At 32.6% G+C, this 26023-nt stretch overlaps 3 protein-coding genes across 4 annotated transcripts; all 3 read right to left on the reverse strand.

Annotated features, from left to right (window-relative positions):
• Positions 1-1639: 1639 nt before the first annotated feature.
• Positions 1640-5231, reverse strand: LOC108320087 (protein TIFY 6B-like). Of its 2 annotated transcripts, none has more exons than XM_052873977.1 (7): positions 4901-5231; positions 4107-4303; positions 3504-3796; positions 3330-3420; positions 2941-3253; positions 2712-2769; positions 1640-2064 (listed from the first exon to the last, which is right to left on the reverse strand). In XM_052873977.1, exons 1-7 carry the CDS (start codon positions 4986-4988, stop codon positions 1941-1943), a joined length of 1164 nt encoding a protein of 387 aa, XP_052729937.1. In that variant the 5' UTR covers positions 4989-5231; the 3' UTR covers positions 1640-1940. The 2 variants fall into 2 exon arrangements, with proteins under 2 accessions (XP_052729937.1, XP_052729941.1); XM_052873981.1 differs by having other exon boundaries at positions 3330-3414; positions 4901-5230.
• A 6374-nt stretch (positions 5232-11605) lies between these two features.
• Positions 11606-15539, reverse strand: LOC108320135 (plant UBX domain-containing protein 2). The gene is made up of 3 exons (XM_017551482.2): positions 14343-15539; positions 12874-13152; positions 11606-11956 (listed from the first exon to the last, which is right to left on the reverse strand). Exons 1-3 carry the CDS (start codon positions 15237-15239, stop codon positions 11717-11719), a joined length of 1416 nt encoding a protein of 471 aa, XP_017406971.1. The 5' UTR covers positions 15240-15539; the 3' UTR covers positions 11606-11716.
• Positions 15540-18086: 2547 nt separating this feature from the next.
• Positions 18087-18750, reverse strand: LOC108320105 (uncharacterized). Its single transcript, XM_017551442.2, has one exon. The coding sequence runs from the start codon at positions 18650-18652 to the stop codon at positions 18260-18262; it is 393 nt and encodes a 130-aa protein (XP_017406931.1). The 5' UTR covers positions 18653-18750; the 3' UTR covers positions 18087-18259.
• Positions 18751-26023: the final 7273 nt, after the last annotated feature.

Raw genomic sequence — 26023 nt, forward strand, 5'->3', positions numbered from 1 at the left:
TCTGACTCAACTCTTAACCATATACCAGACATTGAATCCAATGCTATTTAATGCGATAAAAACAATGATAGTATGACATAATATAAGAATAAAATTGTCATAAAAATATAAAATTTTATATTCTTTTAAGAAAAAAAATAAAAAATAAAAAAATAATATGAAATAAATATAAAAAATATTATATACGTCAAAGAATATTTTTCATGTTATAAGGTGAAAACAAGTTGTTGAGATTAGTATGAACTGCGTGCGAATTGTGCACACATATAACTTTAAGAACATAATTAATATGCAAATTGAACATAGATTACTTAAGAACTGAAAGAAGTAATAGAGTGGTGATGCCTAATCGCTTATATAGCAAGTTAAGTTCAGAGAGAAGCTACTATTCAACAGTTCGTCCACAGACAAGGACTGCAAGAATGTCTATGGTGCAAAATACATCTGTTCATGCATGATTATGACATTTTTTATTTTTCTAACATTCATGACATAAGAAGGTGGATTCTACAAGGCCAAGTGGGCCCAAGAATCTTTAGGCCCAAAAAATAATTGAAGGAGTGATGTAATAATTAACCATTAAAAAAAGTGATGTTATACAAGAAAAAACTAAAAATAATAGTAGGACGACAGTGTACAAAGATAAAATGATCATAAAAAAATTTATTTTTTTTAAGAAAAAAGAAGATAAAAAATAAAAAAGGATAATTTCAAAAAATATTTACTATAAACTAGTGGGATTGCCGTTGCCACCAATATTCTTAAATAAATCATAATGGATTAGAGAACGTCTAGACACTCTTATGTTTTTTCTCATATACAAATTCACTTCTCCAAAATTAATTTTAGACCTCAAAAAATATAAGTCTAATTGTTTTGAAATAAGTCTTCCATGTTTGAAAATTGTTCCCAGATGGAGACTTTTATGTAATTTTCAAAACTGGTAGATTTTAAAATGAAGAAAAAATGTATCAGAAAAGTTTTAGAAAGAAATTTGTAAAAGAACAAGACTGGGCAGAGCATTGCTGTCTAGGGTCTTTGAAAATGACTTAAAAGTGTGACACACGAAAATATCACCTCAAAGCTAAAATCTTAGCCACTTCTATGAGTGTTGCCAAAAGCATCCAATTCACCATTTTTTGAAAATGTTATTAAGTTGGCATTTTTTTCCATCAAAGATATTTTTTATAAACATATGCATCTAATTTTACAATTTTAATAACCTTCTGTTTATATATATTACAAAAATTACATTATGCATTAACTATGTTCAACTTCATTGATTAAATTTGTGATTATGTTAGAAAAGTTCAGTTGAAAGAGGTGAAGATAATTAATAAGTACACCAGTATTCTGTAGCCACCTTCACCTGAATGTCGTTTATGATATTATGATTTCAGAGACACCCATGCCCTGCAATTTTTGAATTTGAATTTTCTGCAGAAATAATGATAGTGTTCCTCTATTAAAATATATTAAAAAATTAGGAATAGTAGAAGAATCATAGTAAAAATCAGAAAGATTTATGTTGAAGATTTGGGGTTATACTACTCACTATGACAATGAATGAACCATATCTACCTTCTTTGTGCTCCATGGAAAAAAAAAACAGGTTTTTTTCACAAAATGAAACAAGAAATAAGTACACAATATAAATAAATATATAAACTGGGCTTTTACACCACAAATGTAAACAAATAATATGAGTTAAAATAGTTGTCGATTGCTAAACCTAAAATTCAAGCAACCTTTAAAATAACAAGGTAAAAGCCCTACACAACAAAAATAACTATGGTAATGACCTATCTATGAACTGAAAGAAGTCTGGTACTCGAGAATAATGTCAACATAAATTGTGATAAACCAAAATATCAGCTTACAACACTTTCAGGTTACTAGAATATTGTTTCTCAGAAATAGTTTCCTAAAGCTGCTGGCTACTATCCTTGCATTGCCGAAACAGTACTGGTCGCAGCACCTGCAGAAAACATGGCACCAGCAAATTCTGCAGGGCCACACTCTTCAGACTTCCTGTTAAGGTTGTATGGTGCTGCACTCGTCACCCTGCAAAAGCAAACACAGAAACCTCAAATAATTTCATGTACTCTTCGTTACACTAACTGCCAGGTTAAGCAAGGAGAGCATATAACAAGACTATATATATCTTAAACTCAAAGCAGAAGCACACTCTTGTGTATTATCAGTACTCAGCATCTTAAATTATACAAGCCTATAAGCACAAGTGATGCTTGCAAGTTTTCGCAAGTACAGGATGGAATAAGGGATCAATTGAAATAAGTCCAATGAATGTTTTTTCCTCAGAATTAGATTGATTCAATTAGGGAAATAAATATCGTAGTAAATGGTTGCAATTGAAAGTGTAAAATTTCAATATAAACAACTTTTTCTGAGAAACAAAATTAATGATGCAAAATTCTGACGGTGAGTTTAAACAAAAGCAAAGTTAGATTGATGGAGGAAAGATTAGATTTGCTTTTCATTCACATTCATAATAAATTACTCAGTTTTCCATTCATCTGATTACCATTAAACCAAACAAATTCTGGGGGGAGAGCACCACCACACAATTAGAAAGTCCATGTAGTATAGTCATTGAACCAGAAGTTTAACAGTCCAAGGATGATAAGCATGTTTTCCTTATGTCGTGAAATATATTACGCCCATCCAAGTAAGAATGCATATGAACTAACCTTTCTTTGCGCTTTTCTAAAAATCTAGCCAAGGATGCTTTTCGAGCCTGAGGTACAGCTGCATAACAGATGGTTTGTAGAAATCATTAAACTGAAACAGGTGTAATGGTCAAACACAGATAATATCAAGACCATCATTAATGTATAAGACTACAAGACCACACAAATGAAGATGAACTAAAGAACCATCGTCTGCAAAGAGTGTGAGAAAATGATATCATCAACATACCTGATGTCAACATAGTGGCTGCACTGACTACCTTTGGAGGCTCCACATTGCTAACAGGAGTGGTGGGAACTCCAGTTGTTTTAGCAGCAAGAAATTCATCAGTGCTGGTTGAGCCACTCCCTGACTGTGCTCCAGTATGTGAAGAAACAGAAATAGGGCTTGAAAGGCCAGAGCCGGGTGGCGTATTTGCCGGCTGAGTCGCAGGCACAGGCACACCGTCGCCAGCAGCCAACTTCGGCACGTGAACTTTTGGCTGGACCATGCTAGGAGCTACAGATACGCTACTGCCAGCCAACAACATGATAGCTTGAGCCTGCAAAAAAATGACCCCGTTTAAAACCTTAACCACAATCAAGGCTTGATCAATAGATAATACACGATATTGTTACCTTTTCAGCAGAGATATCATCAAAGACTTTGACAGTTCCCCCATAGAAGATGGTAAGCTGGGCAGAAGGCGGAGATGGTCTCATACTGTTACTTGAAAACAACATAAATCAAAAACAGAAACAAGCTTGTATACTATCACACAATTCAATTGAAGGATAAAACTAAAAAATTACCATGGTTCACCCATTCCAGCAACAGCACCAGCGTTGGGAATAACTAAATGGGGCACAGAAACAGGTATTCCCCCAAGGAATGGCTGCTTCACACTAGTGCCATTCATATTCTGGCCACCAGTTGCAAAATGATTATTCAGGAATGGATTCCCCATGGAAACTGAAATTGCTTGATTGGGAACCGAAAACATCTTCACATCATGAGGACGATGCACAGAATTCACATCATGTTGTACTGGAAATGGAGTCAGCGAAAAATGATGACCACCTTGCCCATCGTGATTGAAAGATTTCTGAACAGTTGTAATAACAAACAATCAACGGATGAAAAGGCAAAAAATACATCAGCTGATACTGGTGTTTAGATGTTGAAACACCAGGCATGAGAAGTTGCACAACAATCACATGTTAGGTACTGATCCAAAAGGGCTTAGGACAGCCATAAGCAAAAGCATAATTTTTATAAATTTTTACATGAAAGAGAAGGAGAAAGCCATGAAAAGCTGTCCTCTTATTATTGTAGTTGACTTAAATTAAAATACAAATAATAATGCCCAAAAAACAAATATACCTCTTTTAATTTAATTTAAGGTAGCATCTAACCTGGGTGTCACCGGAAGAGCGTTTGTGACTAGACTCAATTGCATCTTGACTTAAGATAGATAAAAGACCAGCTGTTATGGGACCAGACAACATCTTCTTAGTCTTATCATCTTGAGAAGCCTTGAAAGACATCAAATGTGGAATAGCGGATACTTTGTTCGAGAAAGGCCACTGTGCAATGGAACCCTTTGTGAATCCTACACATACCCACAAAAATCGCCATCAACATAAGCTAGGCAGACTTTAAACCTGAGTTAATTGGCCAATAGACCTTAAGGGATAAAACAAAAACAGATATTAAAACAAGTAGCACAATTAGGACCTAATGGCCTATGTGCAAATCTCTGTATGTATTTTTGTTTAGAAGCACACCCAAATCAACAAAACCAGTAAGAACTTGACGGCGATTTCTTTCTCCAAATTGAAAATTTCACAAGGCACTCATAAAGTACTTTAAATATATAAACAAAAGTAAGTCACAGCTTAATTACTTCCACTAGTAAAATCTAACTCATGAATTCCGAATAAACAAGGAAAGTTTTGAACCAGACAGAGAAAAACTTACAAGTTAAAAAAAAAGAGCAAAGAAAAAGAAAAACTATTATTACCAAGCAAATCTATGAACACGAAAATAACTTTTTAACATAAATCAACCCACATGCAATCAAAGAGTAAGAAGAATTGAATCATAAATTGAAAAAAGAAACCCCGGAAGTAATTCACAAGGAGTGGAACTTTGCAAGAAAGCAATGAAATATAGAAATTTAAGAATAAAAGAAAAAGTTGAAACATGCCAGAGCCTTCGTAGCCATCAACGTTGATCTCCTCCTTCACCGCAGTGGGTGGTTCTTTCGAGTTGAGACCCATGAAATCTCTCTCCATTTCAGAGACAAAAAGCACAACCCAGTGAAATTTTAGAAAATATAAAATTCCTCTTCCTTAGAATCCAAAAGGGAAGAAGCAACCCTTGTTTCTTATTCACAACAACAATAACAATAAGAAAAACGAGAGAGACAGAGAAACAAAGAAGAACAAAGTAAAAGGTTTCAACTACATCAGAAAAAAGGAAGTCTAATGGGGTAGTGTTTCACACGAGTTTCGTGAGATCTTAACCGTTAAATCGTATGTTACAAGAAAAGAAAAGACTGGTCATAAAAGGAGATTGGTTTACCGGTAATCCGGTGGAGTGACTGGATAAACAGGTAAAAGAGCACGTGCGCAATCCTCGGATTGATTATCAGGAAGAAGAACCTATGGGACTTTGTCGGTGACAGTAGTGTTCTGTACTGACACCTGTTGAAATAGCGCACGTGTGTACGACACGCAACGGCAACTTTAACTCTGTCACTGCAGCGAAGAATAAAGTAATATGTATCCTTTCTCTTCTACTTTCATTGATTCGTGTGGTTTACTCATATGTTCAGAGAAAATCTTATAATTATTGTAACCAGAAGAAAACAATGTCACATAAATCTTTGATATAAATTCTCCAAATTTGGTAATTAGTTCATGAATTTGATGTAATATTACATCATTACATCAAATTTAAAACCTAATTAATGCTATTTAAAACAGTGAAGTCAACCGTTTTTGGGAGTGAGCTCATTTAATGCACAACTACTGTTTCTTTTTTCTCCATCCTTGTTTCTTTTTATTATTCTTTCATTCAACAGTGAAAGAAAGATTAATCTCCCAAGACTTTGTTTCATTTATTAAATGAATCACTGGCCAAAACTGTTGCTTCTTTTATTTCAGAAACAGGAGTAAGAAAAAAAAGATGAAGTATAATTTCATAAAACATAAATATAAACTTTATTACTCAATTAATTGAAACAACTTTATGTACAATTTTATAAGGAAAAAATGTTACTTTTCAAGATTTTTGTGAATAAAGAAAGTTCAAAAGAGTACCACTGTTAGTATAAAATTTAGTGAACTAGAAAAGATTTAAAAAAAATTAATTTCTCAAATTTAATGATTAAAAATTAAAATTTAATAACTTCAATTCAATTTTATAAATAAAATTTTCAATCATTTATATAGTATAATATTAATAATTGGTTTGACAATAGAAATTTAATAAATAATAATTTTTTTGACAATAATTAATATAATAAATTTAAAAAATATAAATATATTAAGATATATTCTAATTTATAATTTTAATATTATGTTAAGAGATGAATTTTGAATTTAATTTATTATTTTATCTATTCATATTTTATAAAATCGTTTTATATAAATTTGTCATGAAATATCAACAGATATTTATTTTTTAAATCAAAACAATTATCATGCATCTTTGATATATACTGGGAGATGAATGGTGAAATTTCTTATACATATATATAGTTTCTAAGTTGCATTTAGGTAATGTTATGAGAAAGAAAAAAGATTTTCAGGATTACTTTGTCATTTGCGTACAAATTTTATTTAGTTTAATATGTCATTATAATATGAGAGATATGTTTATAATTTAATATATAATATATAATATAGAATGAGTTATATATGAAGAAGTATATCTATTTATATACTATAATATTAATGGGTAATTTAATTTTGAGTAGCATAATATATATAAAAATAACCAATTTTTTATAAAGTTTATTAAAATATATTTTAATTTATGATTTTAATATCATATTAAGAGAAATTATAAATTTAACTTAATATTATATTTATTTATATATTATGAAATGATCTTATTTATATATAAAAAAGAGTATTATTATTTTTTTAAAAACCAAACAACATTAAAAAAAAGTTAGAATCATAAAAGAAAAACAGCATAATATAATTTAGTCTTAAAATGTAGTCCATTGTATAATAGTAAGTAACTCACTATGTGACCAATTAAACTGAAAAAAAAAAAATTGTACACAAATAACAAAGTAAGCCTGAAATTTCATTTTTCTGGTAACATGACCTAAATGCAATTTTAATTCTATATAAATAAATTAGAAATTCCACACAAGTCTATCCATTTCCCAATATCAGTCATGCATTGCTTTGGACAAAAGAAAGACCAAATCATTACCAAGTTCAACAAACAATTGCTTGTTAAACAAATTTCACAATATTTGATAAGGTATTAAATTTAACATATATTTAATAACATTATCTTATTTATTTTTTAGGTATACCTTCACATATAACCTTCACATATAACCTCCCCTTATGACCACATGTGGAGGTTACACAAGTAAAGCTACTAAAATCATTTATTTATAAATTAAAAATAAAAAAACTTTATATTATATTGTGCCATTTTTTTATTTTTTTTTCATGAAGTGCATGTGTACATTGATATGTTTTTTTGGTGCGTTATGTTAAGTATAAATTAATTATCGCCTAAGTGGACAACTCACCACTAGTTTTTTTTTCTTCAACTCTGCCATGTGAGTTTAGTATAGTATGTGAAAAATATAGTTATATGTTTATGAATTAACTCAATGTAAATTATATATAAAGTTATAATAATAAGTGAAGAGTATAAATTATAAATGAAAAGAAAAATGTTTCCATATTCCATAATTGTGAATATTTTACTATTTTTTTTATAAATTATTACATAGAAAATATTAAAGTGATACCTTATTTTATATACGTAAACAAGATTAAATTGATGTGTGATGTGAGACTTATTTTCATGTAATTATTTAAGATAGTGATATTTGATAACATTTTTAAATAATATTTTAATATTATCTATATATATTTTGTGATTGTTGCATATTAGTATTTATAATTATTATCATTGATTATAAGTAATTTTAAATCAATGTTTTCAAAATATTATTATCTAATTGTTTATAAGCAAAGCAAATGTGACAAATGACTAAAACAATGGGAAGGAAACCATGTGCAGCGGTCCCACGTTCTCTTCACCAAGGCTAAATAAATAATCCAATTTGTTTATTTTAAAATTTATTTAACAAAAATATTCAAATAATATTTACAGGCGTGAATATGTTACAAATAAGAGTATGACATCTGTCGTTTTTATATATCTGTAAATATATATAAAGGTATAGTTTTTATTGTGAGTTAAATATGTTTTAAATTTTTTTAGTATTCAGTAAATTATAAAATTATGTTTTCTTCTAAACTTTAATTTAATTTAGTTTTTAATTTTAAAAATATGTAAATTTTATTATTTTAATCAAATTATATTAAAATAATTAAATTTATATATGTTTAAAAATAAATGGCTAAATTAGTCTAAAATTTTAAAGAGAAATTAATTTTAATTTCAGTAAGGAATAAAAAATCATTTAACCCTTTTATTATTTATTTTTAATTGTTGTTTTATCTCTTAGCTAATTCAAATAATATCGTATTATTTAATAAAATATACGATAATACAACTTCTCAATTTAAAATTAATCATTTTTAACTCTTTAAGTAAAAATAATCACTTAATTCATAACTTTTATCATTAAAAATTTATTTATTTTTTATGTTTTAAAAAATTATAATACTTTAATATTATAACGGAAAAGCGAACAAATATTTATACCCATTTCCTTTGTATATATAACAAAATCTCAGACTGTATAGATTAGTCCATAAATTGAAGGTATACATCCAATTTTAATTTCTATTATAGAAAAAATGACTATATCTTAATTTGGTTGTTTAATGATTTTTATGAATTAGAAATATGGGTATATAAATAGTAATGTTAACATCTGGTTTGATAAGGCATACTAAAAAACAAATTAAAGAAACAAAACATATCCTATCTATAAAACTAGGTCGCATAATTATTTTGAAGAATAAAAAAACTAAAAAATAATCACCACATGTATGATTGATGTTGATTTCCGACATTTTAAAATTATTAAAAAGAAGTAAAAATATTTTTATTTATTTATAATAACGTGGTGTCACTTTCACTAAAGAGGGAAAGAATCTTTCATCATCCCTTGGCATAACGTGTGAATATATATAAATATGTATGAGTTGACACACACATTAATGAAAAAAATAATAAAATACCTTTTTTCTTTTCATGTTCTTTCATTTGTTATTAAACCCATGACTTAAAAGTATATTCTCTTCCGTCACTTTGATTTCAAACTTTTTCTTCTTTTCAAGGAAATAAATAAATAAACAGATTTAAAAACTAATTTTAAATAAAATAAACCATTTAAGACTTTGTTTTTAACTTGCGTTTCTCACTAATTAAAAAAATATTTTATCTGTAAAAACTAATAATAATTTATAATATTTAAACATATTATATATTACTGTTTTGAGAAAAAAAAATATATTTGACAGTTATTATATTTTATTGTAAAATTTATATAAATTCGAATGAAATGAAAAGTTGTCTTTTTTAAAATTAAATAATTTATATAGTATGTCATCTGATAAAAGAATTGACATAACTTTAATATAAAACTTTCATATCAACTAAAAGTAATACTAAATTATAATTAATATATATAAATAAGTGATTTGTAATTCTTATTTTATAGTTTTATAGCAAAAATGTCTCTACCTCTTCTTCCGATATTGAAGTCCAATGTAAATGATAAATTAGCTCATGAATCCATTCAAACCTTCAACCACCAATAAGAAAATAAAAGGAAGCATGGAATTCTTTTCCCTAAAACCTTTTTAAACCTTAAATGCAGATTTAATCCTATACAACTCATCATGTATAAGAAGAATTCCAAGCACGTTTTTTCTTAATATACTTTGAATACTTTATTTAGCTTGTCAACTACTTCATTTCCCCCACCAACCTTCTAATATAAGTTTTTTAATATACAATTATAAAATTGACGTTTTAAAACAAAAGCAGGAGATTTTAAAAAGATTTCAATTTAATGTTGATTAATGAGAATAATTTTGTTCAACAACGTATATGTTATTCTAAAAAGAATATTAATATCGTCGTCTATTATCACTTTAACATACTTACTTGATTACTATTTAATATAGTTGATTAGTTTACCATTGGTATTGACTAGTGGTACTGGTCACAAATCACTACTATTAATTTAGCTAAGTAATAGTGAGATTAAGAGTTAATGATGGTGAAATATAAGTTTAATCAATTTTATAAAATCAATTTATAAAATAATGTTTGCACTTATTTATCTTTTATATATTGTCCATTGATCTTATATTTATTTGATGTATAACTTTTAGTTGAGAGAGTAGTGGGAAGTGAAACCTCAATACTCATTCTTATGATAATAGTGGGGAGTGAGCTCTATTTATCAGTTTCTAGTAGTAAGTACGAGTAGTTTTAGTTTCATGGAAGAGAATGATTAATACATTTTGTATGATGGTATAACTGGTAAATTTTGTCTTTAAGTCTATCTAAGAGAGCAGTTAGTAGTGAATTTCGTTTATAAAACTCTGGAAACAGTGATGAGTTTTAGCTTTAGGGGTTGGTAATTGCTCTTGAAAACTAGATATTTGTTTAGTTTTTAGATAATGAAAGATTGAGAATTTTGTGAGAGAGTATGACTATTGCAAAAGTAGCTTATAAGATAACTTTGTATGAGTCTATGACTATTTTTGAATTGATGTATTAGATGATTTGTGGGTTGAATTGGTGTATGAGATTATTATTGGTTTTATTGTTATTTTATTATGTGTTTTGAGCTATTATGTAAGAGAACAAGTGTTATAAATGACAGAATATGATTAAAATGTTAGTTGAAGAATTTAATGTGACTTTTATAATACTCAGTTGTAAATTGTGATTTTAAGGTTGATTGTTTTTTATGAATAAAATAATTAGATATCATATTTAAAATCAGTTACTTTAAATTATTGTTTTTGTTCTTAAAATCAGTGTTCCAAAAGGCAAAAATTTATAATATGGAATAATATACGTAGAAGTCAAGAATAGGAAAGCTAAGAGGTGGTTGGGAAGGGAATGATTGTTTGGCAGACTTTTTGAATTTAGGGTTACTATTTGAGATAGAAGTGGAGATGCAGATGACATGCATTCGTTTTGATAATAGTTAATAAAAGCTCAGTTACTCCATTCATTTGCTTTGGTCTTCATCACTTTTCCATAATAAATAGTGTTTTACTTACTCCTTGCAGATAGCATGTATATATAAATATTTAGAGAAAGTGTGTCCCGCCATCCACGTGAAGAATTGAACAGTGATGGATGAATGTATGGGCGTTGATGTGTTTGTCTGCGGATGCAAAAAAGAAGAAAAAAGGGATAAAACAGAGCAAAAGCAGATGTAATCTAGGACTGTCTCACTCTAAAGTTAGTGGCAAATGGCCTGTCCCAATTATTGATGGATGCAGAGAATCAATCCACAACAACAAACTCTCTATGTTAATACTTTCTTTAAAAAAATTATGCAAATGTTTGAAAAATAGAATCCCGTATAGTCCACGAATTTAACATACAGCTGGTATTCCAAACCTTTCTACCATTAAAGCACGGGAAGACCCTATAATTGCTTCATCACAGTGATTTATTTGTACTGAGATATATCAAAGTATGACAGTTTAATTGAAAATTGTCAACTAAAAATGAGTATAAAAATTTGTATATATGTCCACACCAATTAAAAGAACCCTGGAAAGAACAAAAATATTGTTCATACAAAACTAATTGCTTAACTATTAACAAGTGGTTCACTGATTTCAAGCAATTCGTTTTTGAGACCTGTGAAAACAACAGAATCTGTTTCCAAGGGCTTGAACTTAATTAGAGCTGAAGGTACCAGGTCCTCTTCCTCTATTGTTTTAGGATTTTCCCCTGCTTTTGGAAAATGAGGGATCACACGCCGTTGGACAATTACAGGATGCATTAGCTCAAATTCCAAACCTTCTTCCTTTAGTGCTGAGCTGACAAACTATTACAACATGTCAAAATAGAAAACTGCTCAGTTGCTGACTTGAAATAAACAGAAAGACAAAACATCTGGGGAACGAAAACAGAACAAATGGTCAAAATCCATTCAAAATATGCTACAAGCGTTTACCTACCAATGAAAAATAGGCCAGGTTATCCAATTAGAGACGTGTGCGTAAATTGCAATCGTAAAAATCTAATTGTAACTTTAACACGTTAGCTCTTTTAAGCTTGTAAGTTAACGGGTGCGTCCTCTTGCATGGAGAGGAACAAATCCTAGCTTACTGCTATCCCATCGCTTGAAAAATATGAAGCGGAGAACTTTTTTATTGCAATGAATAAATTCCATGTTTGAGTGCAAACACAAATATAAAAAATACATTACCCGTGTTTTGCTATAATATGCATTAATGGAACTTGTACGTTCCAATGAATAATTTCCATGGTTGAGTTCAAAAGAGAGCTCTAAATTAGATTACTGATGTTTTGCTATAGTATTGTATCAGTGAGACATAACATTGCAATCATCTAATTGTAAATTTCAAAATGTTCACCGGGAGACTCCTGCATTGCAACCAACAATTTCCCAGGTTGAGTTGCAAACAGAGCTCCAAATTAGATTACTGGTTATGATTGTCAGAATGCCTAAAATCCTTTGTTAGAAGCAATCAAGTTACACATGACATAGCAAAATCTGCTTCGCTGTTTCTAAGAAAAGTTTCATGCCGAGCAGTAACGTGACATTTATCTAAACGTTTCATGTCAAGCAGTTAAGTGATATCTATCAAAGATACCAGTGTGAATCATTTAGAACCAGAAGTAAAGCAAACTTGATACATTACCATATCACTACATGGACAAAGTCTAGGTCAAAACAAATGAAAAAAATTGAACAAATCAAGTAAGCAAAGGACAAACCTCGTAGAGAGCAGTGGTTGGTTCCCACGGAGCAAATACAGCTTGAAGTACAACTCCATCGGGAAATTGAATTCTGATTATAGTTTTTGTGTATCTCTTCCTGGAAGCTTTTGCTTGTTTTTCTTTAAGTGACTTGGGGATCAAAAGCTGAGAATCTGCAAGCTTTTTTCTCCTTAACTCAGCTTCTCTTCTCACCTCTTCGGATGAAAGGCTATAGAAGGAATCTGGTAGCTCAATTTTAGCTGCAACACTTTCAGGGACAGCAAAGAAGACCTTCACCTATAAGAGCCATTTTAAATGGGAAAAAACAGCGTATTCAATCTAAAATTAGTCCATTACGACTATATCATTGTTAAAAGTCCTAAATTAGGCAACTGTTTTATATATGCCAGCGATTAACAAAGTATATCCTTCTTTAAATTAGGGTTTTCTGTCTCTCTGCCTTTCCTCTTTAAGTAAACAGATAGAAAACTAAAACAAAGACTGAAAATTACTGGCATTCAAGTCAGCAGGTTATCGCACACACTCCAAAAGCTATATTAGCTTGGAATTATAGGGCTAACAAACGGAGAAAAAGAAAAAAATTAAAGAAGTTCTACGAGGCTTCACAAATAACATTTTGGATCCTATTTGTCCATGCCTGACTTAAAATCAAATTACAAATATAGCATGCAAGATATACACACGGTAAATTTCAACCTTGCATAAATTAAAACTGATGCAATCCGTTTTGAAGCACAATAGAGACAAACTCAAAAAGTAAAATATTTAAACATCGACTTTTCATTTTTGAATTATTGTATTAGGAAGGGTTTTTCTGGGGGTGTTTAAATTTGGGTACCATTATAATAGCTTGCCCAATTTAGCAGTTTTGCTTAACCTTTTTCTGATTGTGAAATGAAATTTTTTAACGAAGACTCTGGATTATTGTTATCTGCCTTCTGCTTACTCTATCAACCTCAAATGATAAAAATTAATTAAACCGGAAGATAACGACCTAGTTATCAATCCTAATTTTCAGAATGTCCATATAACCATAAACTACAGCTTAAAACAACCTGCAATTTACTAAGGCCCTAACTTTTACGTCCAGAAACACAAGCAAAGACTGAGGATAACAAAGAAATCTCAGGTTACAACTTTATGCATGAAAGTTAGAGTTGGACACCAAATTCAACGGAAATGATTAGTTAATGACATTACACGCTTCATATCCTTTTCTTAACTCCGCTGTTTGATGTTCCTAATCCAATTAATGAGATTAAAACCAAGCAGCGGCTTTCTAGATCCTCAACATATTCTATTCTCAAGCACAGTTTCCAGCCAGAATACAAATTGAAAACAGAGCAAAATTCGGATAATGTCTAGACTTAAATGCAAGACACACTGTTAAAAGAAAATGAGACACCGTTTAATGGACTTAGTTTCTCCATAGCGCCGTTTCAGAAGCATTATCAACACAATTTTACCTGTCTGTCGACTGGCTTTCGCTCGACCTTCACACCCGTCTGCGCAGAATTTGCAGACGCCGAATCCTCTCTCTTTGGAGGTGCTTGCTGCACAAGTTGTGATTCCAGTAACGCAATTGCCTTCTTGATGAATTTTATCTGCTCCTCTCTGGGAACCTCCATCACTGCCCATGTCTCTCCATTCTCCTCCCTGAGTTCAAACCCCAGAAAACTGAGCAACTCAACCCCCCCAGCAACGTCACCAACAGCCTCTTTTATCTTGGGATTACTCATCCTGATCCTCCTAAACTTCAAATTCTCAGGTTCCCTACCAATATTCCTCAACAGTTTGAGAACAATATCAACCGATCCCTCAGATGGATTCCCTGAAACGTAAGTCCCAACACAAACCTCCAATTCACCACCAGTGTTAGACCCAATCTCACTCTCCGAAACCCCGTTTCCATCATCACCTATAGGCTCACGCTCAACAAGGTTACTCAAACAAACATCCACGTGTTCAGACACAGCTTCTTCGGACCCAAAAGGATGTTTACAAACGGGACATTCAAACACGTTCAGTGAATACCCATTTTGAGATCTGTTAGAATTAGTAACCAAAGAATCAAACGGGTCAAACCCATCACCATCTTTGCGAGGCTTCTCGGTGCTTCTACTGGGTTCGGTATTGTGGGGAGAGGGTTTGGGATTGGTTGAAGTGGGTTTGGGATTGGTCGAGGAAGGTTTGGAATTAGGGTTGAGCGAAGGAATGGGGCGAGGGGTAGGATTGGAATTGGCGGGTGTAGAAGAAGAACCGAGGACTCTACCTTGGCCCTTGAATTTTCCAGATGATGAAGAGGAGAATTGGTTGTTCATTTTCTTCATGAACCCTTTAACCTTGTCTTTCATGTCGCCCATGGCTGAAAACCAAAATTCTATGGAATACAGTAACAGATCAAAGGGAAGAGTTAAAAGAAGAGATCAGTGGGTTGAAATCGCGTAAATTTACGATGAATTTTGGGGAGATTGAATATAAAAGATACACAACTAATCAAGAAACTGAACAAACATTAGTGGGTACAAGAGGATGAGAAGAAAAACGAAAAGAGAAACCAAAAAAATAGAACCTTGCAAGAAAACACAGAAGAGACGGATGTGCAGAAGCTGGGGTTGACTTCACACCGTTTTAACTTTATGAGGAAACTTGTCCAATAAGGTTGAGCCACCTCATAAACATCAATTTCTCAGACATTCGACCTCTTTTTATTTATTATTATTTTTCTCAGTGTTAGGGGTCTCTGAATAAAAGATAATCGCGTTTAAGTGACTTTTAGACATAAATTAATTTTCCGCTTTGCAACACGTGGATGCTTGAATAAAAGGAGACAGAAAACTTGAAGTTAAAAGTGTTCATTCAATTAAAATAATTATATGTTACTTATTTCAGACACATGGTTACACAAACTTACATATATGACTTGTCCAATCTAAAATGTTTTCTTTGGACAGTTAATTAGTTCACTTCGTTGAAGAAATTAATTAATTTAGTTAGTACTAATGTCATGACATACTTTTATTTTATTTTATATTGATTTAACTTTTTTTGGACGGTGATGTATGTGCTGTTTTACTTTTTTAATTATTACAAATTTAAATAGTTAAATTAGGAACATCCGATACTTAAATTAATTGTTTGTTTTAATTCTAGGAACTTTACGTGTTACCTACATTAAATATTTGTATCAATTTTCACATAATTAAAGTAAATGTTTAACTTAATTTTACAAGTTTTATATTTGGCATGCATATTAATAATTGAAACTTTACATGTAGCTACACTGAAATAGTAATTTCAATTTAATACAATATATATATATATATATATATATATAATGTAAATGTTTTCTTAAAATTTCAAAATTTTAAAAGATGTTATAAATTCGTTCTTCAAAATTAAAAAATTAAAAAATAATGATAATCAAATTTGTTGTCTTGTTATCTGAAAAGTGTGATAAATGTTCTTAAAATTGAGAATGGTTGAGTTTAAACTGATAACTTAAAATTTTCATTTTGATAATTTCAAATTTGTTATAAATGATATTTTAACATGTTAAACTTAGAGAAAAATAGAAATATATTGTTGGAACGGGAACTGAAAAAAATTAAGTAATTGCTTCCAATTTACTAATTATAATTATTTTAAAAAATACGTAACATTTTCTCTAATTTAAGCAATTAAAATGTTATAAATACCTTCTTAAAACTAGAATGATTTCAGTTAAATTAGTAACTAATGAATATGTTTTTTATAATTATCTTTCGTTCACGTATGTCTTGTAAAAGAATACAAAGTTATTGTTTTATTATTTGTTTATTCTATTTAACTGTAAAACACTTTTTACAAGCTATAAGCTTTGCTTGATCTAGTAAATAATCTCAATACTTCCAACGATTAGTCTTTAACACAAAACATGCTCTGGTTCACCAAAAATAAATTAATGAACATAAAAAAAGGTTCAATTACCATGTGTTGAACTTATGGGCATCAAGCACCATTCACGCCAAAACAAAGAAATAACAAATAGGAAGGTTCTTTCAAGTTAAATAGTATTGCTTGCTGGATACATAACATCGATATATGTATGCAACCAACGTTATATATATAAAAGCAAGTATGAATATGCATGTTAATTATGGAATCTACAAAATTAAATCATGGAAAAAAAAGTATGAATGTTTTAAAAGTGCTTATGAAAAAAAATTCCAAAAAATGCTGCGTAACTTATTCAAATTTGATATATGGTAACTAAGCATATGTCAAATTTGAATAATCTAACCATTGGTTAGATTTTTTAGCATAGCATTTAAGAAGCTTTTAGCGGAAGACAACTAAAGATATGAAAAACCAATATATTAAAGAAAATAAAGCAAAGGAAAATAGCAGAGCATTACAGTTAACATGTCAAAGCACTTTAACAGAACAAGATTCTGCTTGTTGCTTAACCTTCAGGATTAGAATATATCCACTTGGTCAAAAATGGGAACGAGCACGCCAAATAACAATGCATGCTAAACCATGTTCACCATTAACATTAAGCAGCTTATACCATAGAGTGTACCAAAATTTAATTTAGAGTTAAAATCAAACTAACACAAGAACAAAATTTGGTTTAGCAGATAATCGAGTGGTATATTAAAAAATGGGGATATAGCTCATTGCCTCTTCAATCGTAAAATCTCTACAAAATAAAAATTCGAGAGTTAAAACTTGAAGCCTACGTAGAATTTGAGTATAATGAATCCAAGCATTCTTTAGGGTCACGCGAGGTTCAATCATTGCAATGTTAGAGATCTCATTCCTAATTTAAGAGCTCTCGGCACTTGAAAAAGAGAATTTGATAGCAAGATGGTCGAACTCCTTATACATAACCGAATTCAATCAATCAAAATCCAACTTCAGCTGCACATGTTGTTGAACAAAAATTAACAAATTCAGGTCTGACACTTGGCGATTTTCATTCTATCACACTCCAATTGACGTGTTGTAACGTACAATGTGCATAAATTCCCATGGCAACAAACAGCAATGACAATTGATAATAACGCGCATAATCAAATTAAGCACGCATTTCAGATAACACCGAAGAATAATCGAATCACGCTTTCCTACGATACAAGAGAGCGACGAGGTACACGCGATTTGATCCCGCAGCGGAAAAATAAGAAAATCCCCAAAAGAAACCCTAGGCGGCGAAAGTAGAAGTAGCATAGGAAAAAGTAACACTAGAATAAACTCAATAACTGTCACGGTGCAAACATGGTTTAGAAATTAAAAAAAAAAAATAGACGTAAACGAATTCTTCCCCGCAGAAGTAGAAGGCAGAGCAAGAGAAGACATATTTGTGAGGGATGGAATAACGGACTTATCTGCGGTCGCTTCAGTCGCGATTCTTCAAGCGTTCGAGGCGCTGGTTGAGTTGTTCAATCTTGACGACGAGGTTGGTGACGGAGTAGAGGAGCCAGTAGAAGAGGAGGGCGGAGGCGATGAGAAGGGCGTTGCGCTGACTCTTCATGATGGATTTCTGGTGGCGGAGGTGTTCGGAGGGGGTGCAGGATTCACCCTCGCAGCTGGGGCGCGTCTCGTACTTCCAGTAAATGTCCATGAGGAGGAAGAAGCAGAAGGGGACGACCGAGAGGAACGGCTTCAGCAGGTTGCGGGTGACCGCGATCAGACCTTTGCGGAGGGCATCGAGGCCGGGGATCGTGAGGAGAATGACCATTATGGCCTCTGCGGCGGCAGCGTAGCCTAGCACAACCCACTCTAGCGCCATGAGATTAGATCTCAGCTTCCGATGATGCTTCTTCTTGTTTCTTCTTTCTTCCTTTACAATTACAATGAAAGAGGTGCTTCTTCCACGGACAGACACGCAAATTAAGCGTTTTATAGCCCACCGTTTCGCATTTCCATTCAACTCCCAGCAGACACGTGCTTCACACGTCACACACCACCTTCCCCTAAGTAACCCACTTCTTCCTGACCCGTAAATCACTGAGGCCTCAATTTAAGAATATCTTTTCTTACTGCACCCCGTGTTTCCTCCTTATACTCCCATCTTTTTAAATACTCACTTTACCCTTTGCTCTCCACTTCTATCGCTTTCACCTCGCCCATTGTACTGTATTTGGGAAAATGTATTATTGGAGATTATTGTTTTATAAACAATTCTACGTACACAATCCCTATCCGAATTAAGGAGAAGAGTTATTTTTAGAGAGGACAAGTATCTCCAAAGTTAATAGTTTGAATAGTTTGAAGTGTTTGAAGTAATTTTGTAGTTTTTACATGACATATTTCGTCTTATAAGAACAATTGACTCCATCATGATGCTCAAATCCATGATCACAAAATTAAGAACCTTGGTCTACATCGTGGCCACTATAGATGTCATTTGTGTAACTCTTGCTTAGGAGATTGATAATAAACAAAAACCCATGTATTTTGTAAGTAAGACACTTGTTGAAATCATGTACTAGATGGTAGAGAATATGACGTTATTTCTTGTCACAATAACGAGGAGGTTAAGACCGTATTTTCAAAACTTGTTTGTAATTATGATCACTTTGTCATGAAATATGTTAGAATGTTTGTTATTTAGCATAAATGATTATTTATTGGAAAGTTGTGATCATAATTTAATTTGACAAAAAAGTATCTATTTTAAAATAAAATATCTTACAAAATTGATACATTAACTATGATACGAAATACATGAAATGTGAGTAAAAAGTAGATGAATTAATTAAAAAATATTGTCAGAAATACAGTTTCAACTAATCCTTTGCACCGCACCGCTTCCCATTTATTGCTTTCTATTTTTATCTCCTATATATGTACCCTTTTATCACTTTATTGTATAACACAATACTTTTTCATATATCAGATTTCTTCTTCTCCTTCTTGCTGCCTCTCTCTTTTTCTTTTCTGGATATATCATGAATACTTTCATGAAGTGTGCACATATACTATCAAACACTACTGTAAAGCTATCTTTGTGATGGTATCAGAGCTCTTCATTTGAAGAGCTCTGCTGCGCCTAAACACTTTGTCTTCCTCTCTGAGGTTCTTGACTGATCTTTCCCTTTCTTTTTCGGTTCTTGCATCATGAGTGACGAGAACAATCATCCTTCAAGTTTTCTATATCTTCATCCCAGTGAAAGTCCAGCCACACCTCTGGTTTCTCCTCTTCTAGACTCCAACAATTATCATGCATGGAGTAAATCTGTAACCACTGCATTAAGTGCCAAGAATAAAGCCCAATTTATTGATGGAACTACTGAAGAACCACCCAAAGAAGACCCTTCGCACAATGCTTGGAAGAGATGCAACAACATGGTGGTCTCTTGGTTGGTCCACTCCGTTTCTCCAGATATCAGGCACAGCATTCTCTGGATGGATGAAGCCCAAGCCATTTGGAATGATCTCAAATCAAGGTTTTTCCAAGGGGATCTGTTGTGCATCTCAGAACTACAGAAAGAAGCTTCTTCTCTCAAACAAGGCAGCCAAAATATTAATGAATTCTACACAAAATTACGTATCATATGGGATGAATTAGATAATTTCAGACCTGACCCGATTTGCACGTGCAATATCAAATGTTCCTGCAAAATGCTCTCAATCATTTCACAAAGAAAGCATGAGGACCGAGCCTTGCAATTTCTCAGAGGCCTGAATGAACAATATGGTAACATTCAATCTCATGTCCTCCTAATGGATCCTACACCTCCTGTTTCTAAAATCTTCTCCTATGTTATGCAACAAGAAAGACAATTAATGAATAATAACTTTCTCAATCACTTGGAATCTAACAATATTACTGCCGCTATAAGCACTGTCACATGTTCCTTTTGTGGTAAGACTGGCCACACTGATAATGTTTGTTTTAAGAAGCATGGTTTTCCTGCAAAACCTTCACCCAATAAGAAATCTTGTTCCCACTGTAACAAAACTGGTCATACTGTTGATGTGTGTTACAAGAAGCACGGGTTCCCACCTGGTCACAAGTTCTACAATGGTAAAAGCCTTCTTTCAAGAAATCAAGAATCTGTTAGTGATAACCAAGGAGACACACCTGACAATGAGATGCGCCTCACAAAACAACAATACCAGGCTCTTCTAGCTCTCCTCAATTCAAATAATGATGTTGCTGCCATTTCCAATCCTCAAATTGGCTCCTTAATTTCCAGTTCCTCAGATACAGGTAAAACGCTTCTACATTTTAATTTTGCTGGTGACTCAGGTACCACAACATGGATATTGGACTCTGGTGCCACTGACCATGTTGTTTCCTCTCTTAAAAATCTCCATTCTTATGATCAAATTAAACCTGTGACAATTAATCTTCCTAATGGCATCACTACACAAGCTACACATAGAGGAACTATTAAACTCTGTGATAAAATTTTCCTTAAAGATGTTCTTTACATTCCAGATTTTTGTTATAATTTGATCTCTATATCTAAACTGATTCTGCATAATAGTGTTCATGTTATCTTCACTAATTCTGCATGTTTTATCCAGGACTCAATAACACATCAGAAGATTGGTTCAGTTGAATCTTACGCTGGTTTATATGCTTTTCATGGACCTAACCTCACTGCTGCTATCTCTGTACATCCTGCAAATACACACACTGTTGATAGAAATAATATTTGGCACAACCGTTTAGGCCACCTATCTGATAAATGTTTAGATGTTCTTAAACAGAAGTATCCTTGCATAAATTCTCGATTAAACAATTGTAATGCCTGTCATATTGCTAAACAAAAGAAATTGCCCTTTACTTCAAACAATTTTGTTGCTTCTCATGCCTTTGATATCATACATGTTGACATTTGGGGACCTTGTCCCACTGCATCCCTACATTCTCATAAGTACTTTCTCACTATTGTTGATGACCATACTAGATATACATGGGTTCATTTGATGCATGCTAAATCTGAAACTCGCAACCATCTTTTGCATTTCATATCACATATCAAGAACCAATTCCAAATCAACATTAAAGTCATTCGGTCTGATAACGGACCAGAGTTTGCCATGCATGATTATTTTAAATCTCAAGGGATTATTCACCAAACCTCATGTAATGAAACACCTCAACAAAATGGAATTGTTGAAAGAAAACATCAACACCTGTTAAATGTTACTAGGGCCTTGCTTTTTCACTCAAAACTTTCTAATCAATTTTGGACATATGCTCTTAATTATGCCACTCTTCTTATCAACATTATGCCCACTCCTCTTCTTCATAACAATTCCCCATATGACAAACTTTTTCATAAAGATTTTGATATTTCTAGACTTAGGGTGTTCGGATGCCTTTGTTATACTAGCACCCTCCAAGCTCATCGAAAAAAACTCGACCCAAGGACTACCCCAAGCATCTTTCTTGGTCTACATCCTACTACGAAAGGATACATCACCTATAGACTTGACACCCATGACATACAAATTTCTCGCAATGTTATTTTTTGTGAAAATGAATTTCCCAATATCCCTCTTCTTCCTCTCCAAACTGCACTTTACCCTTGCCTCTCCATTATCCTGATACTTCTCATGATCTATATCAAACCAACCATCCAGTAGGTATTCCTCCTACTACTACTGCCCCTCATACTGACAACAACATTGCCTCCCCTAGGAGATCTACTAGACCTAGGAAAACACCTTCATATTTAAAAGATTTTCAAATAGCTTCCTATAGTACCATTACTACTAAATATCCTATTGAACATGTTCTAAGTTTTGACAGATTGTCTCCCACATATAGACGTTTTATATCCTCTATTGATTCAACACATGATCCTACTGACTACAAAGAAGCCATTCAACATGAACACTGGCGTGCTGCTATGAAGGCAGAAATTATTGCTCTTGAACAGAATCAGACATGGACTCTAACCGACCTACCTCCCAACAAGAAAGCCATAGGTTGTAAATGGGTTTATAAAACAAAACATAAACCTGATGGCACTGTTGACAGGTTCAAGGCTCGCCTTGTTGCAAAAGGGTATACACAATTGGAAGGCATTGATTATTTTGACACCTTCTCACCAGTTGTCAAACTCACTACTGTCCAATTAGTTCTCTCCTTGGCTGCTGCAAAGAATTGGCCTCTAAGGCAACTTGATGTCAACAACGCTTTCTTACATGGAGACTTAAAAGAGGAAGTCTACATGCAACCCCCACCGGGATTTCATGATTCTCACCACAACAAAGTATGTCTTTTACATAAATCTCTCTATGGCTTGAAGCAAGCCAGCCGCCAATGGTATGACAAACTATCCTCTTTCCTTTTCTCTCACATGTTTACTCAAACTTCTGGTGATCATTCCCTCTTTATCAAATGTCATGGTAATACAATCACTATCTTACTAATTTATGTTGATGATATCATCCTTACTGGTAATGATATGCATGACATTGAACACATCACCAATATACTCAATGCAAAATTCAAAATAAAAAATATGGGTAACTTGTCTTACTTTTTGGGTTTCGAGGTTGCTCGTAACTTTGCAGGTATCCACCTCTCCTAGCGCAAATATGCCTTGGATCTTCTTCACGAAACGGGGATGCTTGCTGCTGCTCCTGTCAGTACTCCCATGAATTTCTCTGCTAAAGTTTCCTCTGAAGGTGAACAACTTGCTGACCCCACTGTTTTTCGTCGTCTGATCGGGCGTCTCATATACCTTACTAACACCCACCCGGATATAACCTACGCTGTTCATCGCCTCAGTCAGTACGTTGCTTCCCTTACTCAAGCTCATCATCAAGCTGCTTCTCGCATCCTCCGCTACATCAAAAATACCCCTGGTTAGGGCATTTTTTTCAAAGCCACAAGCAACATCACCTTGAAGGCTTACAGCGATTCTGATTGGGCTGGGTGCCCTGATTCCAGAAAGTCTACCACTGGCTACATTGTTTATCTTGGAGACTCACCAATTTCATGGAGGTCAAAGAAGCAACCCACTGTTTCTCGTAGTTCCTCTGAAGCCGAATATCGCGCCCTTGCTCAAACTGTTTGTGAGATCCAATGGCTTACTCAACTCCTCAACGAACTTCATATTTCTCTATCCCACCCTGCCATCGTCTTTTGCGACAATTATTCTGCCATTAAAATAGCTACCAATCAAGTCTTCCACGAACGCACCAAACATATTGAAATCGACTGCCATCTTATACGTGAGAAAGTTCAGCAAGGAATTGTTAAACTTTTCCCTGTGCATTCAGCTCTCCAACTTGTCGATATTCTCACAAAGATGCTTCCTCCTTCCACCTTTCACCACCTAAATTCCAAGCTTGGCACAATTGATATATATGCCAAGCTTGAGGGGGGCCGTCAGAAATACAGTTTCACTAATCCTTTGCACCGCACCGCTTCCCATTTATTGCTTTCTGTTTTTATCTCCTATATATGTACCCTTTTATCACTTTACTGTATAACACAATACTTTTTCATATATCAGATTTCTTCTTCTCCTTCTTGCTGCCTCTCTCTTTTTCTTTTCTGGATATATCATGAATACTTTCACGAAGTGTGCACATATACTGTCAAACACTACTGTAAAGCTATCTTTGTGAAATATTATAGTGAAGCTTACACAAGATGTCATTGTTCACTAAAAATTATGATAAATAACATGTTCGGAATGTATTTATACAAATCTTTAGTAATTCAAATAACCTATTTGAATCGGATGGTGAAATAACATTCAAATTTGAATTTGTCATTGTTACATAGAAGCTCGAAAAGAAAACATATATGTTGTAAAGATGTGAAAAGCCCCCAAACCCTAAAAATGCCACAAAACGGAAGGTGGCTGTAGTTGAAAGTCTATGACTGTCTTTTTAAACTGGGCCATAAACCAATGAGTAATGGTACTCCAAAAATATTTTAGGATTGTTCTATTTTTGTCAAAAATAGAATGTGTTGTGTTGAACTTAGAAAACCGAGGTGGGAATAGAAAAGCTGAAACGGCGTTTGAGGGGTGCACGAAAAAGGTAAAAGCCTTCAGACTTTCTCCTTTTAATTTTCTAACCACAGCCCTCTATTTTACTTATACCCAAAATAGAACTAAAATTAATATATAATTATCATAATATATTAAAAAAGGAATAAATAATTTTAAATTGAGGAAAACAGTAGAACTTATAGGCCTTTCCATTTAGGTATGATTATCGAAAAAGACTTAATAAGAAGCTTCGCGTGGTACTCTTGAAATGAGATAAGAACTAATCAAAAGCAGAATCTTACCTTTTCCAATAACGCCATTTTGCAAAACGAAGAAGCAAGTGTAAGCTACCGTTGCTTTACACGCCTTTTTCAATATCCTTTTTCAAAGGTGCAACCAGCCAAAACTAGTTGTTCCGTAATTCGCTATGATAATTATAATGCTATAATCACTATTGGTAGTTTCTTCGTCTGTTTCATTTCCCTTATCTTCTCCACTGTTACTTTTATTTTTTTATTACCTTTTTAACTACTACTCAATTCATACCAACAACTTATTAAACTAAACATATTTTTTTTAAAAAAAAATTATAAACAAAAATATAATATTTTCACACATAAATTTTTTACATTCATTTAATATTATTATTATTTTTTTTAAATTACATAAATGTCACAATTATACAGTCTTATTAGTCTTTTAATCATCTTTCATCTGCAGTGTGTTTGGATCAAGAGAAAACAAAATCCAAGTTGAGAGCAATAAAATTTTAAAAATTGAGAAGTGAAAAAAATGGGAATTTATAAAATAAATTTAGGTTGCAATATTATGATACAAAATTGATAGTTGAGTTAAAGATTTTATAATCATCCTCCTTTTTCTTTTTTTGGTGAGCCTGCGTACTCTCGTCTTTATTTTAACGTTCCTCTTTGCTCAACGCCGTCGTTTCTACTTCCTTAATGTAAAATACAACGAAAACGACAGAGTTTTATAACCTTTGTGAAGTATGGTGTGTTATGTCGTATATTCTGCTTAAGAAAAGAGAGACAAAGAATGTTTCCATAATTAAGATTAGTAAAAGGGTTAGTAAAGTAAGTAATGATGTTAAGTGGAGCCAAGAATTGCATATACTAGGACAAAAATATGTTCCTTTTTCAAAAGCCAACCCCAAAAGCAATCGATGATGG

The sequence above is a fragment of the Vigna angularis genome, chromosome 1, assembly GCF_016808095.1.
Source record: "Vigna angularis cultivar LongXiaoDou No.4 chromosome 1, ASM1680809v1, whole genome shotgun sequence".
Lineage (NCBI taxonomy): Eukaryota > Viridiplantae > Streptophyta > Magnoliopsida > Fabales > Fabaceae > Vigna > Vigna angularis.